General features: G+C 39.2%; 3 protein-coding genes across 8 annotated transcripts; 1 reads left to right on the forward strand and 2 right to left on the reverse strand.

The window, feature by feature from the left end:
- Positions 1-417: 417 nt before the first annotated feature.
- Positions 418-4,929, reverse strand: selenow1 (selenoprotein W, 1). Its single transcript, XM_026921587.3, has 6 exons — positions 4,732-4,929; positions 3,917-3,941; positions 3,738-3,791; positions 2,654-2,728; positions 1,383-1,479; positions 418-703 (listed from the first exon to the last, which is right to left on the reverse strand). Exons 1-5 carry the CDS (start codon positions 4,758-4,760, stop codon positions 1,402-1,404), a joined length of 261 nt encoding a protein of 86 aa, XP_026777388.1. The 5' UTR covers positions 4,761-4,929; the 3' UTR covers positions 418-703; positions 1,383-1,401.
- A 2,031-nt stretch (positions 4,930-6,960) lies between these two features.
- ehd2a (EH-domain containing 2a) lies at positions 6,961-19,521 on the reverse strand. Of its 2 annotated transcripts, none has more exons than XM_026922154.3 (8): positions 19,394-19,521; positions 16,628-16,916; positions 14,672-14,920; positions 12,999-13,175; positions 12,520-12,617; positions 11,138-11,550; positions 8,780-8,941; positions 6,961-8,571 (listed from the first exon to the last, which is right to left on the reverse strand). In XM_026922154.3, exons 3-8 carry the CDS (start codon positions 14,893-14,895, stop codon positions 7,987-7,989), a joined length of 1,659 nt encoding a protein of 552 aa, XP_026777955.1. In that variant the 5' UTR covers positions 14,896-14,920; positions 16,628-16,916; positions 19,394-19,521; the 3' UTR covers positions 6,961-7,986. The 2 variants fall into 2 exon arrangements, with proteins under 2 accessions (XP_026777955.1, XP_026777956.1); XM_026922155.3 differs by having other exon boundaries at positions 19,385-19,498.
- Positions 19,488-27,227, forward strand: znf541 (zinc finger protein 541). Of its 5 annotated transcripts, XM_026922148.3 has the most exons (16): positions 19,532-19,620; positions 19,924-20,135; positions 22,269-22,518; positions 22,604-23,609; positions 23,973-24,022; positions 24,235-24,352; positions 24,463-24,594; positions 24,923-25,211; positions 25,296-25,350; positions 25,434-25,576; positions 25,733-25,836; positions 25,917-25,992; positions 26,070-26,158; positions 26,235-26,351; positions 26,490-26,617; positions 26,731-27,227. In XM_026922148.3, the coding sequence occupies exons 2-16, from the start codon at positions 19,928-19,930 to the stop codon at positions 26,828-26,830; spliced, it is 2,865 nt and encodes a 954-aa protein (XP_026777949.3). In that variant the 5' UTR covers positions 19,532-19,620; positions 19,924-19,927; the 3' UTR covers positions 26,831-27,227. The 5 variants fall into 5 exon arrangements, with proteins under 5 accessions (XP_026777946.3, XP_026777949.3, XP_026777945.3 ...); XM_026922145.3 differs by having other exon boundaries at positions 19,488-19,620; positions 19,927-20,135; positions 26,490-27,227; XM_026922144.3 differs by having other exon boundaries at positions 26,490-27,227.
- Positions 27,228-27,317: the final 90 nt, after the last annotated feature.

The raw sequence follows: 27,317 nt of genomic DNA on the forward strand, positions 1-27,317 counted from the left end.
TAAACTGCCTATATTTAACATCTAACTTGACTTTATGTATTTCATAATAAAGAGGATAAACATTAAAGACAGAGTTTAGCGTAATATTGAGTTAATTGCAATAATCTGCTGCACAAATTACTAATAACTTGTACTTTTTTTTCCTGTAATGAATCATTGTAATAACTCCTGACCTATTTCACTAGCATGAGGAGGTTGATTGATGGAGACTACAAAGCATAAGGGTGTCTGCTGCCAATGTAAATCAGTGCACGAGCAGGATAGATTTGCATGCAGAGCAAATAAATTTTGCATAAAAGCTGAAGGTCTCATGTACTTGACTACAAGCAGTGAAATAACACCATTATAAAGCTATAAAGTAATAAACCTGAATTAACACCTCTCTTGTTTTATAATGACAAAAAAAAAAACCAGACGTTTTCTGGATTTGTTTTCTTTTTATTATCACGAATGTTCAAATCTTCCAATTAGTGCATTTTCAACACAACGCAAGAAAGCTTAGAAGCAAATACATAGCTCATAATATTTGCCTGTTTCAATTCTCTTAGCATTACATAAAAACCGGCTTCTGGAGTTTGCCCACTCGGAAAGCCTCCTCCATGAAAGAGCGGGAAAGCATCAAGTAACGTCCGTGCCAAAGGCACTTCGGAGGTCACCATCATTGTTGCGCTTTCAGAGAGGTCAACAAACAGAGACGAACAAACTGTGGAGAAAAACAATGAGAGAGACAGAGAGAGACAAAGTCAGAATGTATGAACTGTAATCAATTCTTACACCATGTTATACCACAGTGCTGCTGAATTCTCCATTCTGATTGGTCAGAAGAACAATGGTATCATTTCTAATGAGTCAATTGATTAATCCTTTTGGAGAACAAACTGTTATAAGTGCAACAACTGTTTCCCTGATTTTTGAAAAGCACTCGAACAAAGGATTGGGGGGAAAAAAAAACCATAAATAATTATATCATTCACAATCACGTGACAGTTCACCTCCACACCAAATGATCATTAAACAGAAAATGCTGAGTCATGGCTATGCTAACTAGCAGGATTGTCGCTGCCTTCTTTAATGTGTACCAGAAGGTGAGCAGTGCTTCTGATGACTTTGGACTTGGGGAGGAGGCTGGGGTTCCTGGGGAGGCCCCTGGGAGAGCATGCAGGCTCTGTGCACACGGGGTGGAGGTGGGAATCGAGCCCCCAACCCTGGGGGTGCTATGCAGCAGTGCTACCCACTAAGCCACCGTCCCTCCCCCTCCCCCTCCCCCTCCCTCACCCATATACATTATACCAGAAACGTCACATTTCAGGTTGGTACTCAAATCTTTCATACTTCCTCCCCATAACTAAAAGCAAAATGTTCAAACTGTGATGTTTTGTTACCTCCAACATCAGCGCGACTTCATTTGCCTAAGGCTTTCTCAATGGCTCTCACAATCCTGGCAAGCTTCTGATCGTTGTCCACAAAGCCGTCCCCATTCTGTCAAAACCAGACATGTTTTACGTTACATACAGATTATTGATGTTGGGAAAACGTACTGTAGCATTAGAGTATCCTCCTAGCACAGTACATTGTGAGTCCGAGTCCTGGGATGAGCACAGGACATGCTTTATGATTACAGCAGCAGTTTTCAGATACAAGTCTACAGTATCCAGGTGAGAAACAAGGGTGAGATTTGGATGTAAACTGTTTTTGGGAAGGAGGTATCCATACTTTAAAAGTACAAAAAGTATCTTTTACTTGGTATGCTCAACCCCCACAGAAGTGTATGTACTTGATTTCCTGTAGTGATTTTATATATCTCTTTATCTCTTAGCTCCATTCATTCTGGCTTTGGTTACGGGAATTTAATTTGCCCACAAGCAGGAATGTAAACACTATAAAAGGATTTCTGCTGAGGAAATGAAATGAGATCAGATGAAGATGGTGGCTCAAAGTAAAGATCGATCCTCAGAATGGAATTAGTGCATTGATGCTTATTACCTCATCTTACCTTGACTGTATTTGCCTTCTTGTCATCGTGTTATTGCTCTGGGTTTTTTTTTTTTTTTAGAATATTTGCATAACTGTAGCAAATATTAGCTGCTAAACATTTTAGTGTAAATTAAGCTGTTCTTCTTTAACCTTACACAATGTCTGGACCTAGAGATGAACCAGGAACACACTGGAGGCTGATCACTTTAGTGATCATAAATCTACACTACACAAACTATAGTTTTAATATATACTATAGTTTTTACACATATATATTTTTGATAGAGCTTCGGGAGAAGAAAGAGTGAAATATACAGTATACTGTTTACAATCACCAAACAGTGGCTCTGTTATGCTGCAAGTGTGTGTGTGTGTGTGTGTGTGTGTGTGTGGTTTGGGGCTGATTTGGTTCTCTTAAACTGAATGGTCACTGCACATCAAAAAAACAAAAAAAATCTTCTCAATGATTCCCTTGAACATTTCTACCCAGATGGGCGTGGTCTCTTACAGGTTGACTCCACCCACATCCACAGAGCACAGGGTTTTGATGAGGATGAAAATGATGTAAATGATGTGCTGTGACTGTCACAGCCACCAGATCGCCACCCAGCTGAACAATTTTGGAGCGATGTGTTAGATGTTGTGGTAGATACATAATAGCAACATGAATAATCCTCACCTTCTTCGAGTGCACCAGGACGCCATTCACCTGCACCTCAAACCAGCCAGTTGTTGTGGGAGTGCCCTCGCTTGTCTGTGGGACAAAGAATATCGGAGTTGACGAGGACTGGTGCAGCGACAGACATCAACAGAGTCACACATTCATAATAATCATAAATCATCAGAGCGTTGTGTTCTTATAAGAAAATAATCAGTGATGCGGTGGCACATCCAGAAGTGTTTAATTCTTCTTATACCACTAAACTTTGTCAGCGATTACATTATTTATTAATTATAGAACAACGTATTGTACTTTTTATCCATTTGTACTGACATACATCTGCGAAACAAGTTCGTTCCTGTTGTGTTACAGTACAGCAGCTATAAATAGGAAATCGCAAAGTCCTCTGTCCTGAAAACTTTTCCGCTGACACTGGAGACTCCTTCCATAAACGTTAAACAGACATCTCTCCATATTTATTTACATTATTCGATTTTTTCTTTGTTAAATAATAATACGTTTTTAATTCATCTCAGATTACGTGAATGTCCACTATACAAGCCCCTGCAAGCGAGCGTGTTAATATAAACCTATGATTTGCCTCACAGCCAATTAAGCAAATTAATCAACACCTTTTGGTGTCGACCTATCAGAATCGAGAATTCAAGAGCGCTGTTGCTTAATAATAGTTATATAAGTGTTAGTTTGTTAGGCACACCTAAGCGATTACCTTATACGTACATTCCTTGGCCTTTTAGTCAAATACCCTGTGCGTCATGAGTCAGTAAGAAAGTGTACACGTAGGAAGTTTTAGGTGTACATAATAAACCAGCAACTCTGTGGAGATTCTTAAATAGGAAATATTGTACTGTAGCGGGATGTAGCTGTTGTCAGTAGAGTGGAAAGTGTAGAAGTAGGTGTAGTATTACAGAGTCAGGCTTTTCCCAGAATGTCTAAAATGCACACCATATTGCATAAATAATGCATTCGTTATAATCATGTCTGAAATCCCACAATGCTTTGCAAGTATTCAAACTATTGCATGCAAAACACCCATAATGCAAGTCACTGAATCCTTTCTACCAGTGTAAAAACAACTTACAATCTCAAGGTCGCCTGGAAATTCATCCTCAAGCAATGTCTTGAGTTTGGTGAACTGTGAAATAAACATTTACACATAATAATTATCATAATAATAATAATAATAATAATAATAATAATAAAGTCTAGCTTGAAATACAAAACCAAGTGCTGGAATGTGTGCAAAGAAAATAAACATACCTTGGGCCTGTACCCTCATGCACCACTGAGGAAAAGAAAAATAAATAAAGATAAATTAATATTAGATTTTGGCCTACTTAAAAAAAAAAAAGTATTTAAATTAGATTTTTTTTAATGATGATATCACATATACTTGAAATCAGTGAAATTTTTCTCCTATTAAACGCCATTCTAACAGTGCTATCACTGTCACCCTGTGACATCATCGCGGGACACAACCACTAACTTCTCCTGTGCATAACAAATACACAACAAAACCCAACACACTAGCACTAGCATTACTAAACACCTCACAAATATTTCTATAAAAACACACGAAATGTGTTTCACAGTAGAGTTTTCCTTTAAATAAAAATAATTTCTCGAATAAAGGCTCCTCAGTATCTAACTCTCAAGCAATCCCAAAGGTTCAATCTCAAATGAATCCCTTCGTCACACCTAGTGCACTACATAGTGTGTACACGGCGTTATTACATAACGTACGCAGTGCACGGATGTAGGAAGTGGAGTGAAATTTGGACTACAGAAATGTATTTGTTGTGAGACGGATAACGCCTAGTGAAAACGCTTGCGTTTACTACACAGTCATGAAGGATTCACGAAAATGTGGACACTGTCATATTTATAGACTGTTTTGCACATTTATTTTGTTTTGTTTTTCCACTCCAACGCGTTTTGTGTTAATTTTGGTTAGCTACTGTATAGGATAAGCACAATAAAGCTACGTTCAATGAACCTAAACAGCCCCTGTGACTAAACAGAGGTTTATATGTACATATACGGTATATCTATAAATAACACCATGGTGGACTTACCAGTAAATGACATGTATTTTGACCCCCATTTCGGCGGTTGTAGAGGCTCTTGTCTGGATTAAGCACTGACTGCAGGCAGAAGGTTTAGGGAGGTAGCCAGCTCTGGGTTTAGAGGCAGGACTGAAGTGTTTCGGAGGTATTTCCTCGCTTATAGTCCGAGAGGCGAGGCGGAGCAAATAGGGAAATATTGTGCTCGGCCACAGAGCGGCGCAGCAACAGGCAAGAGGCGACACTTCAGTCAACTTCCTGGTCAAGCTTCTGTCACTTGTTTCTCAGTAGCCCAACTCTTTATTAAAAACTTCATTTTTTGTAAACAGAATGTGTAAATGTTTAATTCACTCCTGATAGGAGTAAGTCTATAAATTCCAATTCTACAAACACTTGTCCCCATTAAAGTTAAAACTTGGTGCTTTAAAGTTGGTTGTGCAAGTCTCCTGGCTCTGCTAACACAACCCTAAAATCACAACAAATTACTTTATTTTTATTTTTTGATGAGTCATCCTGTACTCCTCAAAATTTCATCCAATCAGATGCTCTCCGGAACACATAGCATCTTCCCTGTGGCTGTTTCCACACAGAACAGCTGATCACACTGTACACCGTAATATCTGTTTTCAGTTACTTACTTCACTGTTTATTCACCTTGCTTCTTTGCACTACATAAATTATAGTGTGGTTTTTGTGCTACTGCACTGACATACATCCATATATGTGTGTGTATATATATATATATATATATACATATATATATAATATGTATGTATGTATATATTCATTTGTATATCCTGTTCATATTCCTGTTATATTCTTAACATGTCTTCACCACTGTACACTGATTGTACATACATATATAGATCACATTTATCCTTATTTATAATACCTACTGCACCTCCTGTACACGAGTCATCCATTCCCCTGTACATATCACCTTCATAGCTATATATCCTTATTTGTAATTTATTGTAAATATGCCACTTATGCACTTCTGGTTAGATGCTAACTGCATTTCATTGGCTTTGTATATGTACTTTGAACAGTGACAATAAAGTTGAATCTAACCTAATCTAATTTGCCCCACCCCTGTAAACAAGCTGGGTGTGACAAAATGCTCCACAGTACACTTTCAGGATGGTTCCTCAGGGATACACCTTTTGGACCTTTAGTGTAAATCGTTTACCTGGTGTACAGCATAAATCTAAAAACTAATTCTGAATCATTTCGATCATTTAAAACATTTTACCCTAAACAGTTAACTTATGTATAAGTTAAAGGTAAAATGATGTAGCCTGGGGTACCACCCCAGTGTCAAGGAAACATATACAGTAGTTTAGTACTATTTTTTTCTGAGAGTGTAGTTTGTATAGTTACAAGCTGTTGTTGTGCAGCTTGCTACATGTTATTCTCCTTCCAAACACCCTGTTGTGTATTGAAAAGATGACTTTATATGTGTGTCTGCACTCATTCCCCCTTAAAAATCTTGAATGTGGCTCAAAGATGTATGACTGTTGATGGCCAATGGTCTATGCACCGTGACTCGCATATCAATAAGACATATAAAGGTACATTAATTTATGTGTGTGTGTGTGTGTGTGTGCACTTCTTGGTTGTTTTATTTTACTGCCTTATATTAAATGGTAGTCTTTTCTACTCCCCATTGGTGGTATAATGCTCTCACTGCCATGTAAAGATGTAAATCATTTGCTGTGGGCCTATAAAAAAACGAGCCACAGCCCAGTACGAATGTGAGGCAGTGTGTGAAGTCGATGCTGAAGATAACCAAACATAGCAAAGTCACACTGGGCAAATTGGCATCTTATCTAGCCAGTTTGCTAAGCCACCACGAAGTCTGTTTAATGTATCTGTGAACGTTCTTGGCTGTTGAATTTAGACAATAAAGATGAACAGAACAAATTTTTTTTTTTTTTTTGCACCATCTTGAAATCAAAACTATTTTTAGTCCCTCTACTTTGACTACATGCCTGTTTCCTGGGCTGCTGCTTTTATTTCCGTATAAGGGTGTTTCCACGATTGTGTGCCACAAAATTGTTGCCTGAGATGGGTTAACACATGTTTGTGTTAACGCATGTTTTCTTAGAGTCAGTGCTGAAAAATTATAAAAAATAAAATGTAATTTTTAAGAGATAAAAGGACTTAATGGAAGCTCATCAATAATCTATTTTCGTCATTTTTAAACCACCACAAAAAGGGAATTCAAGTGTTTTGGTTTAACAGATTTACTGAGGTTCAGTAAAAAAATCACATTACAGAATTAAGAATCCAAGTAAATATCGTAAAATATAAAGTGGAATAATAAGTAAATCCCTGTTAATCTTGTTATTTTTCTATATTTTACCTCACTACTTTTGAATGCTGTCGACCCCCCCCCCCCCCCCCCCCAGACCTCCAAAGTGTGATTTTATTAATTTTTTTAATGATATGATGATGATGATGATGAAGAGAACAGTTAACTAGCATTAACTACTGTTGTTATAGCTGTTACACTTATTATTTTATTATTATAGTAATAAGCTTACACAATTGGTCTGTTATTTTACATTAAGGTAAAATAATGTCATAAATAAATGTCAACTTTAATCTAACTGCAATATTAATAAAACTAGGGAACATTCATATGATATAAAATATTTTTGATACTTTTAATACAGTGCACCTGGTTTATGGTCTGTGGTTGTGTTTTTTTTTTTTTTTTTCTAACTTTAAGGGGGCCCTGACTGCTAAAAAAAATAATATTTAAGAACTCATGTTTTAAATAATGGCACATTGCAGTACTGTGGGATTGTGGGGTCCTTCCTTGGACCACCTCTGGTAGGTACCTATCACTGCATACTGGGAACACCCCACAAGACCTGCCATTTTGGAGATGCTCTAACCCAGTCGTCTAGCCATCACAATTTGGCCCTTGTCAACATCACTCAGATCCTTAACGCTTGCCCATTTTTCCTGCTTCCAGCACATCAATTTTGAGAACTTACTGTTCACTTGCTGCCTAATATATCCCACCCCTTGACAGGTGTCACTGTAATGAGATAATTAGTGTTATTCATTTTACCTGTCAGTGGTTTAATGTTATGGCGGATCGGTATATGTAATTACTTCAGTGCATGTTTTCACTAAAAGGGGAGTAATGGAACTTTTATAGGTTAGACACGGACAAGGGTTGATTTTAAGTGCATAAATCATAGAAAACCTTAGTGAATAAATCTTGCTCAGTCATCGTTAGCATCAGACAAGCATCTACGCCTCCCCACGGTCTTCCCTGTTCTCTGTCCTCGAGGTTTTGCGTCTTCTTTTAGACGGCGGCACCAGGTCAGCAGGGAGCTTGGGAGGAAGCCCGAAGCCCTCTAACTTCACCTCAATAAGGTGGCTGGCCAAAGCGAACTCTTCATCATCTAGCATGCCGTCTCCATCCACATCCGACAGCTTCCAAATCCGGCTCAGGACCGAGTTCGGCAGCCGAGTGCTGGTCATCCAGTCCTTCACTTTGAGCCCGCTGAGCTTGCCATCCTGAGGAGACAGGTTGTAGAAGATCTCGTCATATTTCGGCTTGTCTTTAAAGACCACCCAAGCTTCTTCAGCGAGCTCCTCACACTCTCCGTTGGGCCCCGAATAATAGAACGGGTTTCCTTCAAAAAAAGGGCCTCTGTTTGCTCCTAGTAAGGGACCGCCTTGGACGCCAGGCTGCTCAGCTGCTGCGAGTTCCTCTTGGCGCAGAAGTGGCATCAGCTTCGCGATGTCGGTCGTCAGGAGCTCATCCAGACCTGCTATGAGTTTGGGCTTTAGGGTTTTAAACTTGGTGAAGTCACGATCCATGAGTCGCTCCTGGAGCGATAAAAGGAAAGTAAATAGTGCAATAATGCAGAATCACTTACAGTTATAGTGACACCCATTTTTTTTTTAAAATTTAAGCAGCATCTTCAAAATGGCCAATATTCTCAACAAATCTGCATTTATTACATTTATTATAGCAGATAAGGGGCCAAATGATGCAAAAGTACACTTGGTGAGATTTATTTGAACTGTAACAGACCTGCATCTTTGCGCAATCAGGAAAATCTCCAGCTGAGATCTGATGCCGCTGTTGGATCCTTGAGAAAACGAGCGGAAGGTCATAAATCAGGTCACGTTTTTTGTTATCTCGACGAAACAAAGGCATTTCCACCTTCAGAAAGCTAACGATGTAAGCATGGGTCTGGAATGAAAAGAAGACAGAAACAGCAGCACCAATATCACTCAATGATAGGGACAGGAATTGCAGCTCTTTTTAGTGATCATTTGACTCTGCTCACCAATGGTTTGGCTTGCAAACAAATTGCCATTTCGTCCTAAACTGGACAACGTTTTTGATATTTTGATAACTGAACATAACATTGAATATGTATGAGTATACTCAAGCAGACAAAGAATTGAAAGTTTTATTTGATTTAATTAACAAAACCAACAGCCAACTGTTTAACACAGTGAGGTTTTCTGGTGTAGAAAAACTTCCTGTACTGTTGTGTTTTGTTTTTTTAATTAATGATTTATCAATGTATTGTGGAGTGTACACTCATCTTTTTGTTTGTCTGATATCAATATCCGACAAATTGCTAGCTACTTACACTACCTAGCTAGCTTAAGAACTAGTCAGTGAAGTTACAGTGTTAATATTACAGTGTACTAAAAATATATTGCTAACAAAAGGAACTTTTCCTCTTACTTATCTAATATTCATCTACTACTGCACATTTTCTGGCTAAGTTCAAAACGACTAGTGTTAATATAAATAACATTGCTAAAGGCTTACACTGACTAGCCTGATTTGCAAGCTAGCTAGCTAGTTAGAAACCTGCTAGCTACTCCTTGAGGTAAAAGCTGATACACACCATCCACAATAAGGTTTGAAAATATAATGAAGAAAAAAATGTTATTGTATTACACTAGAAAAGCTCATCTTGTTAAAGCTAGTGATTACCCTGCATTTGTTAGCAAGACTAGCACTGAAGAGTATAACAGATTAGCATGTTTATCTGTGTAAATCACATTTGACGCAAAAGTATAGTGATGGTACAGCTTTGACAAATATATTAACAACCTTAAGCATAAAAACGGTGAGGTAAGTATCTGTTTTGTAGACGCAAGTGGTTTATATTGAGATCGTAATACACCACTGCTGTTGCTGTATTTCAGTTTTCTTCCAAGTCCAAGTCTTCCAAGTTTCAAATGTGTATGCTACAAACTGTGTGTTATCTTTTGAGTCTATGAAAATATGTACATTTTGCTTTGCTAGCTGCTGAAGTGACTTATGTTGGTTATTTTTTTAATAAGTTATGGCTGTGAATAAATACAATATGTTAGCTTAGGCTTCTCACGATCTATTTCGTTGGCCATGTTAACTTGTAGCGAATGTTGTGTTTTAAAATGAATGACACAGAGGGAAATTATAGGAATTAGACCATTGTGCCTGCAGGAACCTAAGATGGAGGTGATTGACAATATTACACTTTACTTCGATCGTGGAATGACGCATAAACCCATACTGGAGTCACCCCGATTTAGACATAGATACCCCATTAGTCTGAGTCACCGTAAGAGAAAGTTTCAAAGCAAATAGACCCATTTGTCTGGTCCCACCAAATAATTAATAACTGACCAGAGGCCATGTCCATCCATCCATTTTCCATACCACTTATCCTACATACACCCTGGATGGGGTGCCAACCCATCACAGGGCACAATCACACACATTATGGAGAACTTGGAAATGTCTTTGGACTGGGGAAGGAAACCCCCAAAGCATGGGGAGACCATGCAAACTCTGCACACACGGGGTGGAAGTGAGATTCAAACCCCCAGCCCTGGAGGTGTGAGGCAACAGTGCTAACCACTAAGCCACCATGTCCCCCTGGAGGCCATGTATTGTATGATGTTCCCAAAACATATTAAATCATGCTTGTTACACAAATTCATGGCTATGACTTTGCTATCTCTTGTTCATAAAATACTTACTATATTAATTTGTTGGCATGTCTTATATCTTATTAAAAATAAGACTAGCTTTGTCAATTTCCAATATCATTCCTTGTGTTTTTTAAATGAAGCTCTTCATTTGAGGAGAATGGCAAAAGTATTTTGTGTCTATGTTGAGTAGTCTCATCCTCAGAGACTTTTGTTTGCTGTCTCTACAGTCACTAGAGAGATTAGGCGTGTTCCTTGGTAACAATGACACAGCATGTTTTTTCATAGACCTATTGCTATCCAGTTGCTATCTTGTTTGGCAAAACAGAGCCAATAATTTATATATTGAGATTTGAATAAAAACGAATAGCATTTTAGCTATCCAATAACTATAAATAGTGAATACAAGCCAATGTGTAGTTGATGTAAATAAAAAAAAAAAAAGCCTCACCCTCACAAGTCGTGCCCTCTTTACCAGGTCATTAAGTTTTCTCAGGGCAGAGTTGCGAGGCAAGTTCTGGATCTCCTTAAAGAGATCTTCTTCCTCTCGCTCAAACAGCACACGGTTCTCTGACGTCCTGAACGGAGAGGACCAAAAGGAGCCGATGTAGACCCTCAGGACTTCCGGGGTGCAAATCACTTTGCCCAGCGACCACATCAGTGCACCGTAAACCCGCATCAGCTGCTGCGAGTCCACCATGTCGGCCTTGTTGAGCAGCACGCGCAGCTTGTCTTCATGTCCTCGTAGGGCCACGATGGAGCGAGAGAACTCGTCCGAGAGCTCCAGTTTGTGGGCATCGCACAGGAGGATGATGAGATCCACATGCTCAGCGAACCAGCGGAGGACTGCTGGGAAATCATAGCCTAGGAGAAGAAGTGATTTTCTAGGTGTGATTTACAGATCTGTCAAGCAGAGCTAGCAAATAATGTTCATGTTGACTCGTTTTTTTTTTTTTTTGTGAATAAGTTTATTATAAGGATGTGGCGGAACCTCTGGGGTCATTATGTCTATTTGGAGATGTTTTATGAATCGAATGAACCCTATGAATCTGAAGGCTTTATGAAAATGTCCAAGAGCTGTTTTGTTGTAACTGTCTCCTTCTGTAGTACATAGATTTGTGGCTTTACAGTTTCAAGGACAGTGGTAGCTCAGTGGTCGTGGACTACTCATTAGAACGTTGTGAGTACAAATCCCAGCGCTGCCGATGCTGGGGCCTTGAACAAGGCCCTTAACTGCTCAGTTGTATAAATGAGAATAAATATAAGTTGCTCTGGATAAGGGTGTCTCCCAAATGCCGTAAATGTAATTTTCCCACTGCTTCTCAAATACTTAAGGAGTAAAACATGATTGGGTGTGCTGTTGTAGGAAAATAATCAACAACAGGTGATGTGAAGCAGAGAAGCAGAGTAACTGTTACCAATTGATTATTTTCCTATAACACTAAGTCTTGATGTTTTTTATATTCCTCTTATGCCACAGCAATTTTCCAATGTTAACACTTTTTTAGTTATTATTATAAAAGAACGACATTCCCTTATTATCCATTAATAGTTACATTACATGTTCGAATTGTTGGCAGAGCAAGTTAGTTCCTGTTATCATGTACGTTACAGTACCTAGTTTACATTAAAGTAGCTATAGAGTTAACAATAAACTCAATGATTATGCGGGTGACGTCAGCATACAGCTGCACCTCGGAAAATGATTCGTACAGTTCAAGAAATAAATGCAGTAAAAATGAGTCCAACATCCATTTGTATTCAACATTGATTTCTGAATACGTAATCAATGTCCTAGGAAGCATACTGAAATAAATCTCTGTAGTTTCTTGCCTCTGCTCATCCTTTTCTTAGCGCTGGACAAAATTCCTGGTGTGTCAATGATGCTGAGGCTTTCCAAGACTTGGTTTGGAAAGTGCACACACTGGAACCTACAGGAACAAAAAAACAGTTTAATGAATATTAATTACAAACATATTTTATTTCTGCTCTCAAATGTGTAATGCAGATGAGAGTTACTGAGCTTTTTGTTACTCAAATGTATAATGCAGATCAAAGTTACTGAGTTTTTTGTCTCCCATTTCCATGTCTGCAATGTCCAAGCCTAGATTTTTCCAAAGTTTGGCGAAGCTCAGACATTTCATGTGCCAAACATGATGCACAGCTAATTTCTTTCTACATCCACCCTTTCTCAAGCGTCTGGAAACATGGCCACTACTTCTGTTTCACATTAACGACTGCCAGATATCTGAAACAGTCATCTAACTTACTGGCTTTCTGTCACTCATTTTTATTCACCTTCTCCCACTCACCGGTTGAGGAAGGTGTTGCCAAAATAGTTGAGCTTGCGGAAAGGTTTGTTGGGGTCCATAACAAGAGCATTGCCTGGGATCACCCCCTCAACATCCCGATGCATGATAGCAGTGAAACAGTCGGTTGTAGGTTCAGGCCCAGTTCTACCTCCTGGGTAGTCTTGTTCAAGAAGATACCTGAAAAATATACATTATATCAAAATATACATATAATTATATAATCATATAGAGGTTTGTGGTTTTTCAGCTTCAAGAACAGCTTCTTTCTGACTGCTTCTAGACTACTTAAAAAAAAACATGAGGGGGCATGCTGTTATTGGAAAATAATCAACAATGGTGGTGGAAAGCAACTTGACACAAAGTTCATTAATTTTCCATGATTAGAGATTTCTTTATTTATTAAAGAATGGCACATTGTACCTTTTATCCATTTATAGTTATGTTTAATGTTGTGGAACATCTTTGTAACCAGTTACTTCCTGTTAACACTTCATAACATCTATAAGCAGTCTTATAAAAAACGCAGCTTATCATGTTACCAAGAAACCACAAAGCTCTCCACCCTGAAGACATCCCTCCAGTGTCTGAAAACTTACCATTACATCTCTGACTGTTACAAAGTACTGATACTGGAGACTCCTTCCCAAAATGCTAAATGTAAGGTCTCCTCACAGAAAACCTCACCATGTCATATATAGTTTAACTGCAGCTACACTTACAGATAATTCATAGTACATACAGAATAATCACAGTATCTTGGTATTTCTTAAGGATGAATAACTACATAATAAGATGGGAGGGGATTAAGGGGTTAAAAGAGGTATGTTAGAGCATCAGATGAAGCAGTGATATATAGAATTACTCACTACATTCAGTGGGGCCTAATGTCTGAGACCTGATATGTGCATCACTGACATTTATTTATAACTATGTGTGGTGGTCTGGGAAAACCCTTCCAAAATTGCAGTGGCTGAATTTTGGCCAAAAACAAGTTTCTTGTTTTTTTCTTTTTTTTTTTTTGGTAAAACCAAAACCGAAAAGACATTGAAATGTTTTTATATTTATTTTAAACTTAGACTACTTCCTTCAAAGATCATGTTAGTTAAGGAGACAGTTTAACAGTGGTGAAAACAGTTTGGGTGTCTATCTAGGAGTGATTTCCTGACATAGTGAATATCATGTTTTGATCAAGGTGTTGGGTAGCTATATGCTATAGCAAAACAGATACGAGCCTTCTCATGGTTCAGGGCTTGTTATGTTGTGTTTTGGCCACTAGAGGCCCCCATTGTTCCCCCATGTTGTCTTCCCTCTGTCTATTATTTGTCATCACTGTCACCTGTGTCTCATTTCCCTGTGTGTATTTAAATTTCCTGGCTTGGTGTTTAATGTTGCTAGGCCAGTTCTTCGTGTTTCTGCTAAGTCTCTAGAGGAGTAAGACTCCTGTCTCTATTAAGTCTCCAGAGGATAAGTCTCCTGTTTTTCTTGCCCGTTGTAGTAGCAAGACCTTTTTGTGAATTTTTCTCCCGAGAATCTTTTTGGGTTCACGCCCTCCCCTGTGGTTCAACGGTAGCGCATCTGACTCTCATACGCCTGACCCGAGTTTGAGTCCTAGCCCTGAAAAGCCAAGTCAGTTTTCTCCGTTTTCACCTACGTATACAAGCTTTGTTATTCACCTAATGAAGGTCGTCTTCCCCGTTGAACACTGGCCCACCACCAGGATCATGGGCTTGTTGTCAAAGTCTGCATCTTCCAGACTGGGAGAGTGAAAGTCTGAGAAGCTGTAATACTTCTCCAGAGGAAGCAGCTTCTGTCGGTAGAGAAACTTCAAACCCTCAGTGACTGTCTGGACTTCCTTGAGAGATTTCACGCCCCTGTTCTTAACTTCTTTGGAAGCCATTGAACAAGAAACGGAGTCTGTAAATCTGAGATAAAGAGAGATTAAGAGGCATGAGTATTGAGACATGGACTACTCTGGAACAAAATGTTTACAAGAATGTTGACACATTCTTTTTTTTAAACGATATAGAATTTCCATTTCTATTACGACATAATCGTATATCAAGTAGCAACAATTAAGAACTGCTTTAGAAAGGCTTAGGAAATAGTAAACAGGAGGACACAGAGTTCATCAGGGAATTGTAATACAGGCTGATGCTGATCCAATGTTTTACACAGAACTAATAAGTTGCAGGTCCTAAAGCATGTTCGAGGGTTTTAACAAGCCAAACAAATCACATGATGATTGAGTAACACACAGCAGTTCAACTGCTGCAGCTGCACAGCGGCTTCACAGCAGTGTAAAAGAACACCTAAAGATTACATTTATTGATGCATTTTTTAGTTATGGAGTAGATGAACACTGGTAGTTATCAGACAGCCTGCATACGTACTATATATGTATATTAGGGATGTAAGCAAATATAAATGCATGAACAGATGATTTGTTCTGAACGGATACATAGACGAGGTGCACTATTTTTATTTAAAGAAAGCTTGCCAGAAACCAAAGGTGTGCATCAGGACTGGAATCCTGTAGAACGCAACAAAAAGGTCACACAAGCGTGAGGCTTTTACTTTCAAGCAGGCACCAGCAAGACGTCAGATATGAAGATCGTGGCACACACAAAGACCAGGTTCATTAAGTTGAACATACAGCTTTCATTCATTCGTCCTTAGTAACTGCCTGGTCAGGGTCTTGGTGGTTAAAATGAGGATAGTTTGTTTATATTTTGAGAAACAGAACCACCAAATTCATTAGAAAATATCGCGGGTGTTTTTTGTTTTTTTTCAGTATTTCAGGGGCATAGTGGTAAGGTTAAATAAAATAACCCTTCAGGTTTAGACCATACCCACTTCGAAACAGATACAGATACAGATAGTGGCATTGCTTTACACCCCTAATGTACTATATGTACAGTATATTCATTTATATCTTTGCACAAACATTTTTAAGACTTTTAGGAGACAACAAAACTCTCAGTGCATATCACCCGGGAGGTGTTTTCAAAACCCACTAATCCAGCATTATTTGAATATTATGAAACTGCACCGTTTGACCCTGAAACACTGTGCTCTTACATGTTCCCTTGTAGACGAGATGGGACTCACCCATCTGTCTGTCTGTAATTTGTCATGGGACAAATACATTTAATGCAGTTGGATGGCGAGAGGAAATATGAAGCATATAAATATTATACTGCCAAAACTGTGATAAGGACAAAAAATCATCCCAATTCCACATGAGTTTTTACAAAAAGTATCATATATATATATAAAAAAAAAACAACTACTACTTTCAAAGAGTTTCAAGATGCAAAACTAAGTTACAAGACTATATGCAGGTGGTTGGTGCATTCAAAAATAAAAAAAAAAATTTTTTAATTTCACAAATGTGTTCAGAACAATAACTATTTTGCATAAATATTGCCATAGAAGATTCTGAGTTACAGCCAAATTTACATGCACATTAAAATCCCTTTGCTCATAAATAAATGCTTTGCTCATACTGACAAAGAAAGATCAAGTTCTCCTTATTTCTTCTCATGTATGAACTTAAATTGTAAATGCTACATGTATAGAGAGTTGCTTCAACACTGGAGAACTGAAACAGCAGAAATGGAAATTCTTACCTCTTTAAGGCAGGTTTGAAAACTGAGTCTACGATGCTCCACTCGATCCAGTAAGTTCCTTCTTCTCTGCAACCTTTGGCACAATTTTACCAACTGTCCTCTGTCTAGACTTGAATCTCACTCACTTTTACATTTTTCTTGCTGCAGATATCATAAATGAGAGTGAAAACAGTCTCTCTGATTTATCCTTTGGTCCTGGTATGATCTGGGTTGAGAGACTTGGAGGTTTCTGGTGTGTGCTCAGCTCCAGATGTTTCTGCTGGGTGGGGTGTTGGACCATTCACAAGCTCTAAAAAAACAGAGAATGACAAATTTATTGTGCAATCACATAAAACCAACAGTACTTGTCAGTATTAAATTGCAAAGCCTTGTGGGTGCAACACAGCATGGAATAAAATAATATGTAGATTGTCTACAAAAAAATACAACCTGACACACTCACTATAATGTTACTGTAAAACACACAGTGTTATATTAATATTATATTAATAAATAGTTTAAAAGCTTGGAGCCTAAAAGGGCCACACATTTACGTTATGCACATTGTTATAAGTATATACAGTCCCCTATAATCAAAAATATTGCAATATGTGATTGACAGGTGTTTCTTGTTGCCCAGGTATGCCCTGGTAGATTGATTGTTTAAACAGTTAATAGCTCTGAATGTCTACTCTTGGTTTGAGCTCTGGGTTTCACCTGTGAAGACTTTTGTTGTTAAAAAGGATAAACCAACATGAAGACTAGAGAGCTGTCTATGGGAGAAAAGCAAGCCATTTGAAGCTGAGAAAAGAGAGATAATCTATCAGAGCCTTTGCACAAGCAATATGCATAGCCAATACAACAATTTGGAATGTCCTGAAAATGAAAGAAACCGCTGTTGTTCCAACAACCAGACATCAAACAGGTTGGCCAAGGAAAATAACAGAAGTTGATGACAGAAACGGTGTGAGAGCTGTCAAGAAAAACCCAAAAACAAGTCAGTGGCATCATCAACAACCTCCAGAGGGCAGGGGTGAAAGTATCACAATCCACCACTTGAAGAACACTTCGAAAGCAGAAATATAGAGGCCATACCACAAGATGCAAACCCCTAATCAGTAGCAAGAATCAGAAGGTCTGATATGAATTCACAAAGAAATAAAGAGATGAGCAACAAAAGTTCTATTTTCTTTAAGACTATCTCTTCCAGTACTTTTACTCATCTAAAAATTGGGTGGTCTGGCACAAAAGGTGCCATATAGCTGTAAATATCAGGAAATGAAAGATGAATTTCAGATCAGTCATCTCATATTCATCTTGATCTCAAACAGAAATATCTTCAGTGTATAGCAAAAACAAAAGAATTGGCCTTGCTCTTCCAATACATTCGCAGGGGGACTGTAAATTAATTAAATTAATGTTAATTCATTAGCAAGCAACTTTATGCAGCGTTGACAAGCTCCTTTGGTCCTGGGTCTCATTTACAAATTTGTACACTTAGGTGCACAACTAATGTTTTAGGTAGTCTGATCCACTCAGGTATATTCCTAACATCCCTTGCTGTAGTAATATAATAATATGTAATTTTAAAAAAATGCAGTCTAACCCATTGACGCACAGTGTTGCCTGTGAGAAACCAACATTTATGGAAGGAGTCTACAGTTATTAGGTTTTTTGACAAAGGAAAGTCTTCAGGGCAGAGGAATTTTCTGGTTACTGGTTTCTCAGGAACATGATGCTGCATTGTTGATGTTTTTTTTTTTTTTTTTGTCTTATTAAATTGCAGAGAGAGAGAAATATGAGGTTGGTGAGGGAAATCTAACAATAAACAATTAAAAAGTGTGTTGTGTCATTCATTAATACATTAAAACTTGTAATGGTTGGCAAATAGCTGCGGTATAAAAGGAATAAAACGCTTTGAGAGTGAGCCACACCACTCTGGCGTGGATTATTATCCTATAACAGCACGGCCCATCCTGTTCTTTTTTTTTTAAAATTCTTCACTTCAGGCACTGGGGTTACTAGGTGAATCCGCCTCAGAAATGACCTTTGACCCCGAGTTTTGGAGAGCTAATCCCAAATCAATTTTATTTTAATGGTTCTAGTTCATTTTATTTTAAGTGAAGTGAAGTGACTTGTGGCCAAGTATGGTGACCCATACTCGGAATTTGTGCTCTGCATTTAACCCATCCAAGTGCGCACACACACAGTAGTGAACACACACCCGGAGTGGGCAGCCTTTTTTTGCTGTGGCGCTCGGGGAGCAATTGGGGGTACGGTGCCTTGCTCAAGGGTCTCACCTCAGTCGTGGTATCAAGGGTGGGAGAGAGCACTGGTCATTCGCTCCCCCCACCTACAATCCCTGCCGGATTAGTCATTAGGCCACGACTGCCCCCAACTAGGTCATATCAACAAACCAGACATTTTCAAAGAAATTCTGTGTGTGTGTGTGTGTGTGTGTGTGTGGTGGGTGAGGGTCTGAAAGGGTTAATTAGTGGACTACTAAGTACATTTATATAAAATTTATGAATTACTTATCCCCTACTCTATAGTTATGCAAATTATTTTCCATGCACATGCTGGTTATTAACATACTTTTATGCCATGTTTATATCATATGTGCAATTTTTCTGATAATTTCAAGGCAGCATAAGTTTCAGATATCATTTGGTCGCGTGCAGCAGTGCAGTAGCTGTTTACTTCTTGCTAGCTTGCTAGCTAGTTCATGTTTTTTTAACAGATTTAACTAATTTAAACTTCACAAAAGTACAAACTTACATGAATTACCTTTTTTTGAAACCCTAGTTGTGCTGGGATTTATATTTAATCATCGTTTCCAAGCACTGAAAAACGCACTTCTGTCCTAAACATAGCAAAAGAGTAGGACTAAAATAGTAAATGGCGCTCGGTTTACATACTGTTTAGTATGCTAGTATGCTAGTGCGGTAGTGCTCATTTACTCCAAGAGTCCTCTTCACTCTGCTCAGTTTTAGGGATATTGATCTGTTTTGAAGGTGGGTATAAAATACACAGTGTTGTAGCTAGGTTTTAGCTATCCACTATTCATTTACAACTTGTAAAGATATCATAGTAAAAAAAATATTTATTACAAGCTTTTTATTCACTTTTTTGTGGTAAAACGCCTAGCTAACTCGATTCAGCTAATAGCGTTAGCTAAAAGCATCTTCATATCCACTGAGTAGTGAATAGTATGCCTAATGATATATTAGTGTACTATATTTTATTACATTAGAAAAGAAAACATATCTATACTGATTAATACATGTGAATTAAAGGCGCAGTGCGTTGTGTTTCAGCAGCATGGCTGAAAATGAAGAGACCACGAGTCATGCTTTTGTGGAGGTTATGGAGCCTTCAGATATGAATCTGCCCCTGCTGTCTGAAACTGAAAACCTCCCAGATGATGTGATTTTAATCAGTCCCTTAACCCCACCACTAGCCTCCCTTCCAGCTCTGGAGCAACATCAGCTCTGGATGGACTCCGAGTGTGGAGTAAGCAGTAACACTGGTAAGAATTTGCAGCTTTAGGAGTGTATTGGTGAGTACAGCACAGGCCTCAGACTTAAAGGAAAACTCCACCATTAAAGGTGCAAAGGTCCATCCATCCATTTTCTGTACAGCATATCCTACACAGGGTCGCGGAGAGCCTGGAGCCTATCCCAGGGAACTCAGGGCACAAGGCATGGGATACCCTGGACGGGGTGCCAACTTATCTAAAGGCACAATCGCATACACACCCATTCACACACTACTGAGAATTTTGAGATTCCAGTCAGCCTACAATGCATGTCTTTGGACTGTTGGAGGAAACTGGAGTACCACAAAGCACATGGGAGAACATGCAAACTCCGTGCACACTGGACAGAAGCAGAAATCAAACCCCCAACCCTGGAAGTGTGAAGCAAACATGCTAACCACTAAGCCACTCTGACCCCAGGTGCAATAGTCAGTATTTTTCACTAATACAAGTAATGTGGAAAATTATGTAGAATTGATCGAAAATAATAGTTTAAACCATTTTTGTTGCAGTACAAGTGCATTATGTAGCTGAAAAAAAAAAAAATCCAGTTTGGAAGCCTGCCTTCTGGCCCAGAATGTATGTTTGGATTGGGATTGTGCTCTTGTCAGTCATTTTATAGACACGCCCTCAACGGTATCATTACAAGGAAAGGTTGCATGTTTATAGAGTTGTAGAATTGCAACTTGAATGTCAAGTAGTTGAGTGTCTGAGTAAGTGATATCATGCCAGTCCTTGCTAATGGTAACTCTAGTAAAACTAAAATAAGTTTTAAAGGTTGAGATTTGTGGACATGGATGGAAATATGGGTGGGTTCAATGAGTAAAAAAATCTTTGACATCTTGTTCAACTCCACCCATTTAACTGTTAAAGTTTTTTTTTTTTTTTAACAATTTTGCCTTATGCACCTTTAGTGACATGCATATCATTATTTATCATCAAAATGTGTTCTTCAGTTGTGCAAAAGATGTGTTATGATTAAATTCTGAAAATTTTTAATTTATACTTCTTGCATCATTATGTTGGTCTATTTTCACTTTGGCTGAAGGTTTTCCTACATTACCCACAATTCTGTTAGATTTATAGTAGCAACAGTAGGAGCTCGTGCTTGTGCTGCGTTTGACATACCTCGGAAGTGGTAATTCGCAGGACGAAATGACGTAATTTTGAAAAAAAAAAGATTGATGCTTCACGTCACTCTGTAAACTGGGGAGGAACTCATTGAGACGACTACTCCAATTTTCTTTGGCCTTTCCTGGTTGGAGGTTGGGAATTGCAAGTTGCAACCTCTGGTTGAACACAGCATTACTAAAGAGAGTTATGCAGCAGTTCTTTAGTCCTTTAGTCTATCCAGCTCTTTTGCCTCTTCATCTTTAGATCACGTTTCAAACTTTCAAATTCTATGCTAATTCCGCCATCAATGCCATCGTGTGCTTCATCTCAAAGCTCACTAACTAGCTGAGCCAAGTCTCTGCCATAACTCAGCGTTGTATAGCTGCATTGCATTCTGGAACTTTGAGTTCAGCGTTTGCTATCTCTACTATGTCTGTGCTTGATTTCTCATTACTATGACATTGAATGTTGTTGGAAAATCTTTGTGAATTCAAAAGCTCTTGCTCTTTTTTTTTTTTTTGGCACTAAAATTGAACTTTAACCATTACCCCTTATCTCTTGAGATTGTTGAAAACGTTTCTCTCATTAATTGTTGTACCTGCATGAGCAATGCAGAATACAGCTAAATTCATCACAAATATTTTAATATGAATATATTCAAAGTTTAAGTGTCAGTTCTAAATTATATGATGTAACATGAAAGATCTTATATATCCATCTATCCCCTATACTGCTTATCCTACACAGGGTTGCAGGGAGCCTGGGGCCTATCCTAGGGGACACCCTGGATGGGGTGCCAACCCATTGCAGGTCACAGTTATGTGCATATGATGAAATATGGTAGCTAGTTGGTTGTCTATATTTAAAAAGTAATTTGGTGTTTTTGGAGAGAACACTAAAGGGAGAATGGGTGTGTTTGCTTGCTGTTGGGTTTCAAAATACCTAGCTTAAGCTAAGAGCTAACATCACTGACTATACCTTTCGTCTCTGACCTTTTGTCTTTCTCATGAGGAAATGCATCAGATGAACCTTTTTCAGTGAAGGCTTCTGACAGCGTGAGAGAAATGGATCCTCTGTTCGGAAGCGAGCTCATTCCTACAGAGGTAGTGCAGAGGGGCAAAGTCGAGAAACACGAGTGTTCAGAATGCAGTAAAGTATTCGGGACCACATACGCTCTCAACAAGCACTTGCTAACTCACCAACCGGAGAGATCTCATGTCTGTAATATCTGCCAGAAAGGGTTTAAACGCCACGATCACCTGTGAGTGGAACTTGCTACCATGTATAGCTAAACAAAACAAAAAAAAAATCATATATAACACTTTGCTACCTGTCATTCTCTATAGCACAGGCCACATGCTGACTCACCAGAAGAGGAAGGATTACCATTGCTCTCATCCTGGCTGCCAGAAGATGTATTGTGGCTACCGCTCACTAAAACGGCATTGTGCCACGCAACATGGTACATACCTCCTCCCCCCATCCTCTCAGCCCAGCGCCCTTAACACCCAACCATGCCCACCTCCAAAGCTTCCTGTAGTGAAAGATGGTGTATCGACCTCAGCTGACTACCATTCTTACTTCCCTCCACCCAAACCTCATTCCATCTTTCAGTTTGAGGGTTACACCGGCTGTGGAACCAGTTACAACAATTACACTTTGGCAGCAAATCTCGAGGACCCCAACCTATCCCAAGTAAAGCTTCCTGTCATCTCTCAATCTTGGAGCCTAGCAGCAGATGGTGATTCCTGCAGTTTGGAGAGTGCAATTGACTTGACAGCGTCTCATAGTATGGTGATGTCAAACCAGTGGGCATCAACCTCAAGTCTTGGGGGTGGTGTGGTGAACCCAGTAGAACCAGAAACTGTCCATACTTGGGAACGTAACTTGGATTTTTTAGTAACAAATCTCCAAACATGGAAAGAGGCACCGTCCATCCAACCTAGCAAGGAGGTAACCGACACTGGAATGGGTAGTCAGCCGTCTTCAGCTTGCCCCAGAAGGAATCGACCCATTTTGTTGAAGCTTAGCATGCGACAGCATGAACCTCAGAATAAGCAGCAGGCTCTCATGAGTGGAGAAGCATCATGCTCAAAATCAAACATTGCTGGATCATCATACCAGATGGAACCCATCATTCCTCCTCTACCTCCTGCATCCAAATCCAAGACCAAGAAGAAGAGAGTAAAGAAGAAGATCTTGAAGGCTGCCAATATTCCCACCCCTCCTCTACCTTCTCCCAGACCCACTACTCAAAGACGGCCCAGACCCCGCCCTGCTTACCTCGTCTCCCCTAGCCAGGTAGCCATGGCATCCTTTAGTAAAGAGAGCGCCCCCTCTGACACACTCAAGGTATTGCAACTGCATACACAATGTAGTTTGGTCAGTTATTTCTCTACATGGGTAATGTTCAGATGGTATACAGTAAGCTTCAGAATTATTGGCACCCTTCATTTAAATCAGCAAAAGTAAATCTTTTGTTTCTACAGAATACTGAAATTACTGGGTGGCACGGCAAGTAGTATTGCCACCTCACAGCTTTAGGGTTCAGGGATAGAAACTGAGCTTGGGCTACTGTCTGTGTGGAATATTTCAGTGATTTTTGTCTATTATCTCGAAGAGTGCTAATAATTGTAAGTTATATTCAGATCCTATAGCCTATACTGAAGAGAGTGGATCATTCAGTGTAGTTTTATCTATCAATCCACTGCACAGGAAGGAAGTTCTACTGCAATGACACGAAATGGAAGAGAATCTGGTGAAAGGTCAGGATTTGTGTCTTGTCTTATAGGGAAAGTATAATTAAATAATTTGACCTCTGACCTTTTTTATGGATGACATTAGAATATTAGATGAACTATTTTAGTGTTAAGGGGAAAGAATAGGGTGCCTGAAAAAAAAATAGGTTCATATAAACATTTACAGAAAATTAACTGACTACATTCAAATGTATAGCTTTGGTTTGGTTCTTCCTCAGAACATATCTAAAATACCCACCAAGCAGGCATGCACAGTACTCACCTTCACATTCACAAGCTCCATCAACCTCCTACATGATGGATCAACAGTTAGTGGACTCAATCTCCTCAACAAGGGTGATGTCTCTTTCTTACTACAATCTTACAGAATCATTCCAAAACTCGAACGCAGAGGCCATTTTAGTGTGAAATGTTTGCTTCATTGCAGTGTTTTTTTCCTGCAACAGGATGGGAGAGTGGACATGGATGGTGATTGCTACCAGGTGGACCAGGAAGTCCAGCTTTCCCCACTAGTCATCCCAGTTTCTGTCCCTGTCTCAAGCAAAGAAGTCTCATTCAACAAAGCCTCTGGACATACAGTAAAAGCCTTTACTTCTACCATAATATTCTCTTAACTTTGTATTGTGTTGGGTAGGGCTAATCAAATGGGCCAATTTTACCCAACATTATTGCCATTTTTACTGTAATTATTGGCTTATTACTGTATAACATGATATACATTGATATACATTATACTTAAAATCAGTATCAAAAATGTTCATATTCTTCTACTAATATAGTCTAATTTGCAGCATGCTATTTGCATTCTTATGAAGTATTGCTTCACCTGGTGCCTTTTCAGTTTGCTCTAAACATAGCACTACAGTGATTTCATGCTTAGTATTGACTAGCCTGACACACTGATAGATCTCCCTGCAGATCGAGAAGCAGCAGAATGTCAAATGTCTGTCCAAGACGTCTCGTCATCCCGGTCTTCTTAGGAGCTTGATCACACCCAACCTGGCGGCAGGAGGTTACCCGAGTCAGCTGCGTTCACCCACCTACCTAGCCGACCACCTGCTGAACTTTGACCCACCTCCCTACACACCCCCTCCCATGCTAAGCCCGCTACGCCCAGGAACAGGGCTCTATTTCAACACCCTACCCCAGTACCAGCCTTGCCTGCCCCCACCTAGCATCTATTCTGCTTCCCTGGGTGGGTAACTAATATCAGATGTGGAATTTGTTTCTCATTAATGCCATACTAAAAGTTTAATTCTCACTGCTGACTACTCTCCAGATAGTAAAGACGGGATCTCTTTAATATTGGATAATACAGTCGTCAGCATAGAACCGTGAGTCACTTCTACCATTGCTGATGTTTTGGTCACCCATTCTCCCACATGATATTATTGTGCCTTGTTTTTTTTTTACACAGAAAGATCAACGTGGGTTCACGTTTCCAGGCTGAGATCCCTCCACTGCGCAATCCTTTGCTTATTTTGTATGATGAGCACCCTGCTCAGCTTGTCTGGGCTCCATGGGGAGACCTGCCCACTAATCCCAAGACACAACAGAAGGGTTTGTTTCCCCCTACACACAGACTCGCAAAAACAACTCAAAATGTGTTGATTGTATTCTCAAAGATGTTTTGAGTACCAATTTTGTATCAGCAAAAAGGCTCATCAGCAGTATTGAAAACTGAGGTAGAATTGTGTGTGCAATTTTGTGCTACAGTTACAGAATTCCTAGACATGTGCTGTTCCAGTGTGCTACCAGGAGGGGGCACAAACACCGAACTTGCGCTTCACTGTCTGCATGAAGTCCAAGGAGACATTCTAGTAAGCTTAACACAGGCACTGAATTCATGTTAGCCAGCCACAGAGGTTGAATTAACTCCAGTTTTTTTTTTTTGTACCAGGCTGCACTGGATTTGCTCTTAGTCAGAGGAGATTATCGGACTTCCTGTCACCCATTAAGTGACTATCACTACACAGGTATTGCAGTCCAAGAGTCCATACATCAAGTGTTTTAATTTCATCTGTCATATCTCACACCAAACTTTAATCATCAGGGTCTGACCACTGGACTGCTCAGGAGATGAGACTCTTCCAGAAAACTTTGCTCAATCAGACCAAGGATTTTCAGTTAATTCACCAAGCGGTAAAACCATCAAAAAGGCCATAAAGCTGGTGTTACTACTTTCCCCACTCACAGTAATGGATTTTTTTTTGTACAGTTGCAGACCAAATCAGTGGCCCAGTGTGTGGAGTATTATTATGCCATGAAGAAGCTGAAGAAGTTCAAGCAGCGGTGTAGAGGAATAGAAAGCACTGATGGAGCTGGAAAGAGTTCTGTAGGTTTTATATGATTAAGTAATAGGCGTTTTATGTATAGATGTATGTGTAGTCTGTAGTCTAATTGTAGCATATGACAAATGATTGCTCTTGCTTGAGCTTACTGTAAATCAATACTTTAAAACCTTGGGGTTTAGGAGTCTCACAGTGCCACAGATGAGCAGTATGATAAAACTGGAGCCAGGAAATCTTTAAACACACCAAAGGGATTGCATGTAGGCCATTCTGCTGAAAACTGGGAATATACCTGTGAGGAGTGTGGCAGGTCAGGAAATGCACATTTTGCTGTACATTTTCCATTCCAGTATATTTTTTCTTTTGGTGTCATGAGGTTACTTATATACACATTACCTCAGAACTTGTATGTGTATTTTTCAGGGGTTTTCATAAGACAAAGAGTCGCAGTGCTCATATGAAAACCCATCGGCAACAGGAGAGAGAGAGGTTTTTATCAGGCATGCACAGTTTGTCTCAGTAGGGACAGGAGGCAAGGCCAAGGAGCAGACAGGTCAGAGGTCAGTTGGAGTCTTACCGATGTTTGAAAGATCTGTCCCCATATGGACCATCAGAATAGGGCTTCGGTTTGATCTCAATCTGTGATCCCAATCAATAATCACTCATATATGAGAAATTAGTGACACCAATCAGCTTAATTTTAGAAGTTATATCAAAATATGTTTGAGTGTAATGACGTTAGTGTAATAGCCTATATTTTGAAAAGCCATGTTAATAACATATCAATTGTTAAAAGGATTTGTTTTTGTTCAAACATCCAAGTTTTTAAAGTCATAAATCAAGAGAAAAATGCCTGTTGTTCAATACCAAGTTCTTTATACTTTTGGTACAGCATTTTGCATCTTTTAAAATTTTTTAATGTTTGTATTTTTCACTGTTTCTAGTTAAACTGAGAGTGCAAGCTGAAACACATTAATTCACAAACAGCACTTCTCATACCCTTGTGTGAT

Source organism: Pangasianodon hypophthalmus, chromosome 27, assembly GCF_027358585.1.
Source record: "Pangasianodon hypophthalmus isolate fPanHyp1 chromosome 27, fPanHyp1.pri, whole genome shotgun sequence".
NCBI lineage: Eukaryota > Metazoa > Chordata > Actinopteri > Siluriformes > Pangasiidae > Pangasianodon > Pangasianodon hypophthalmus.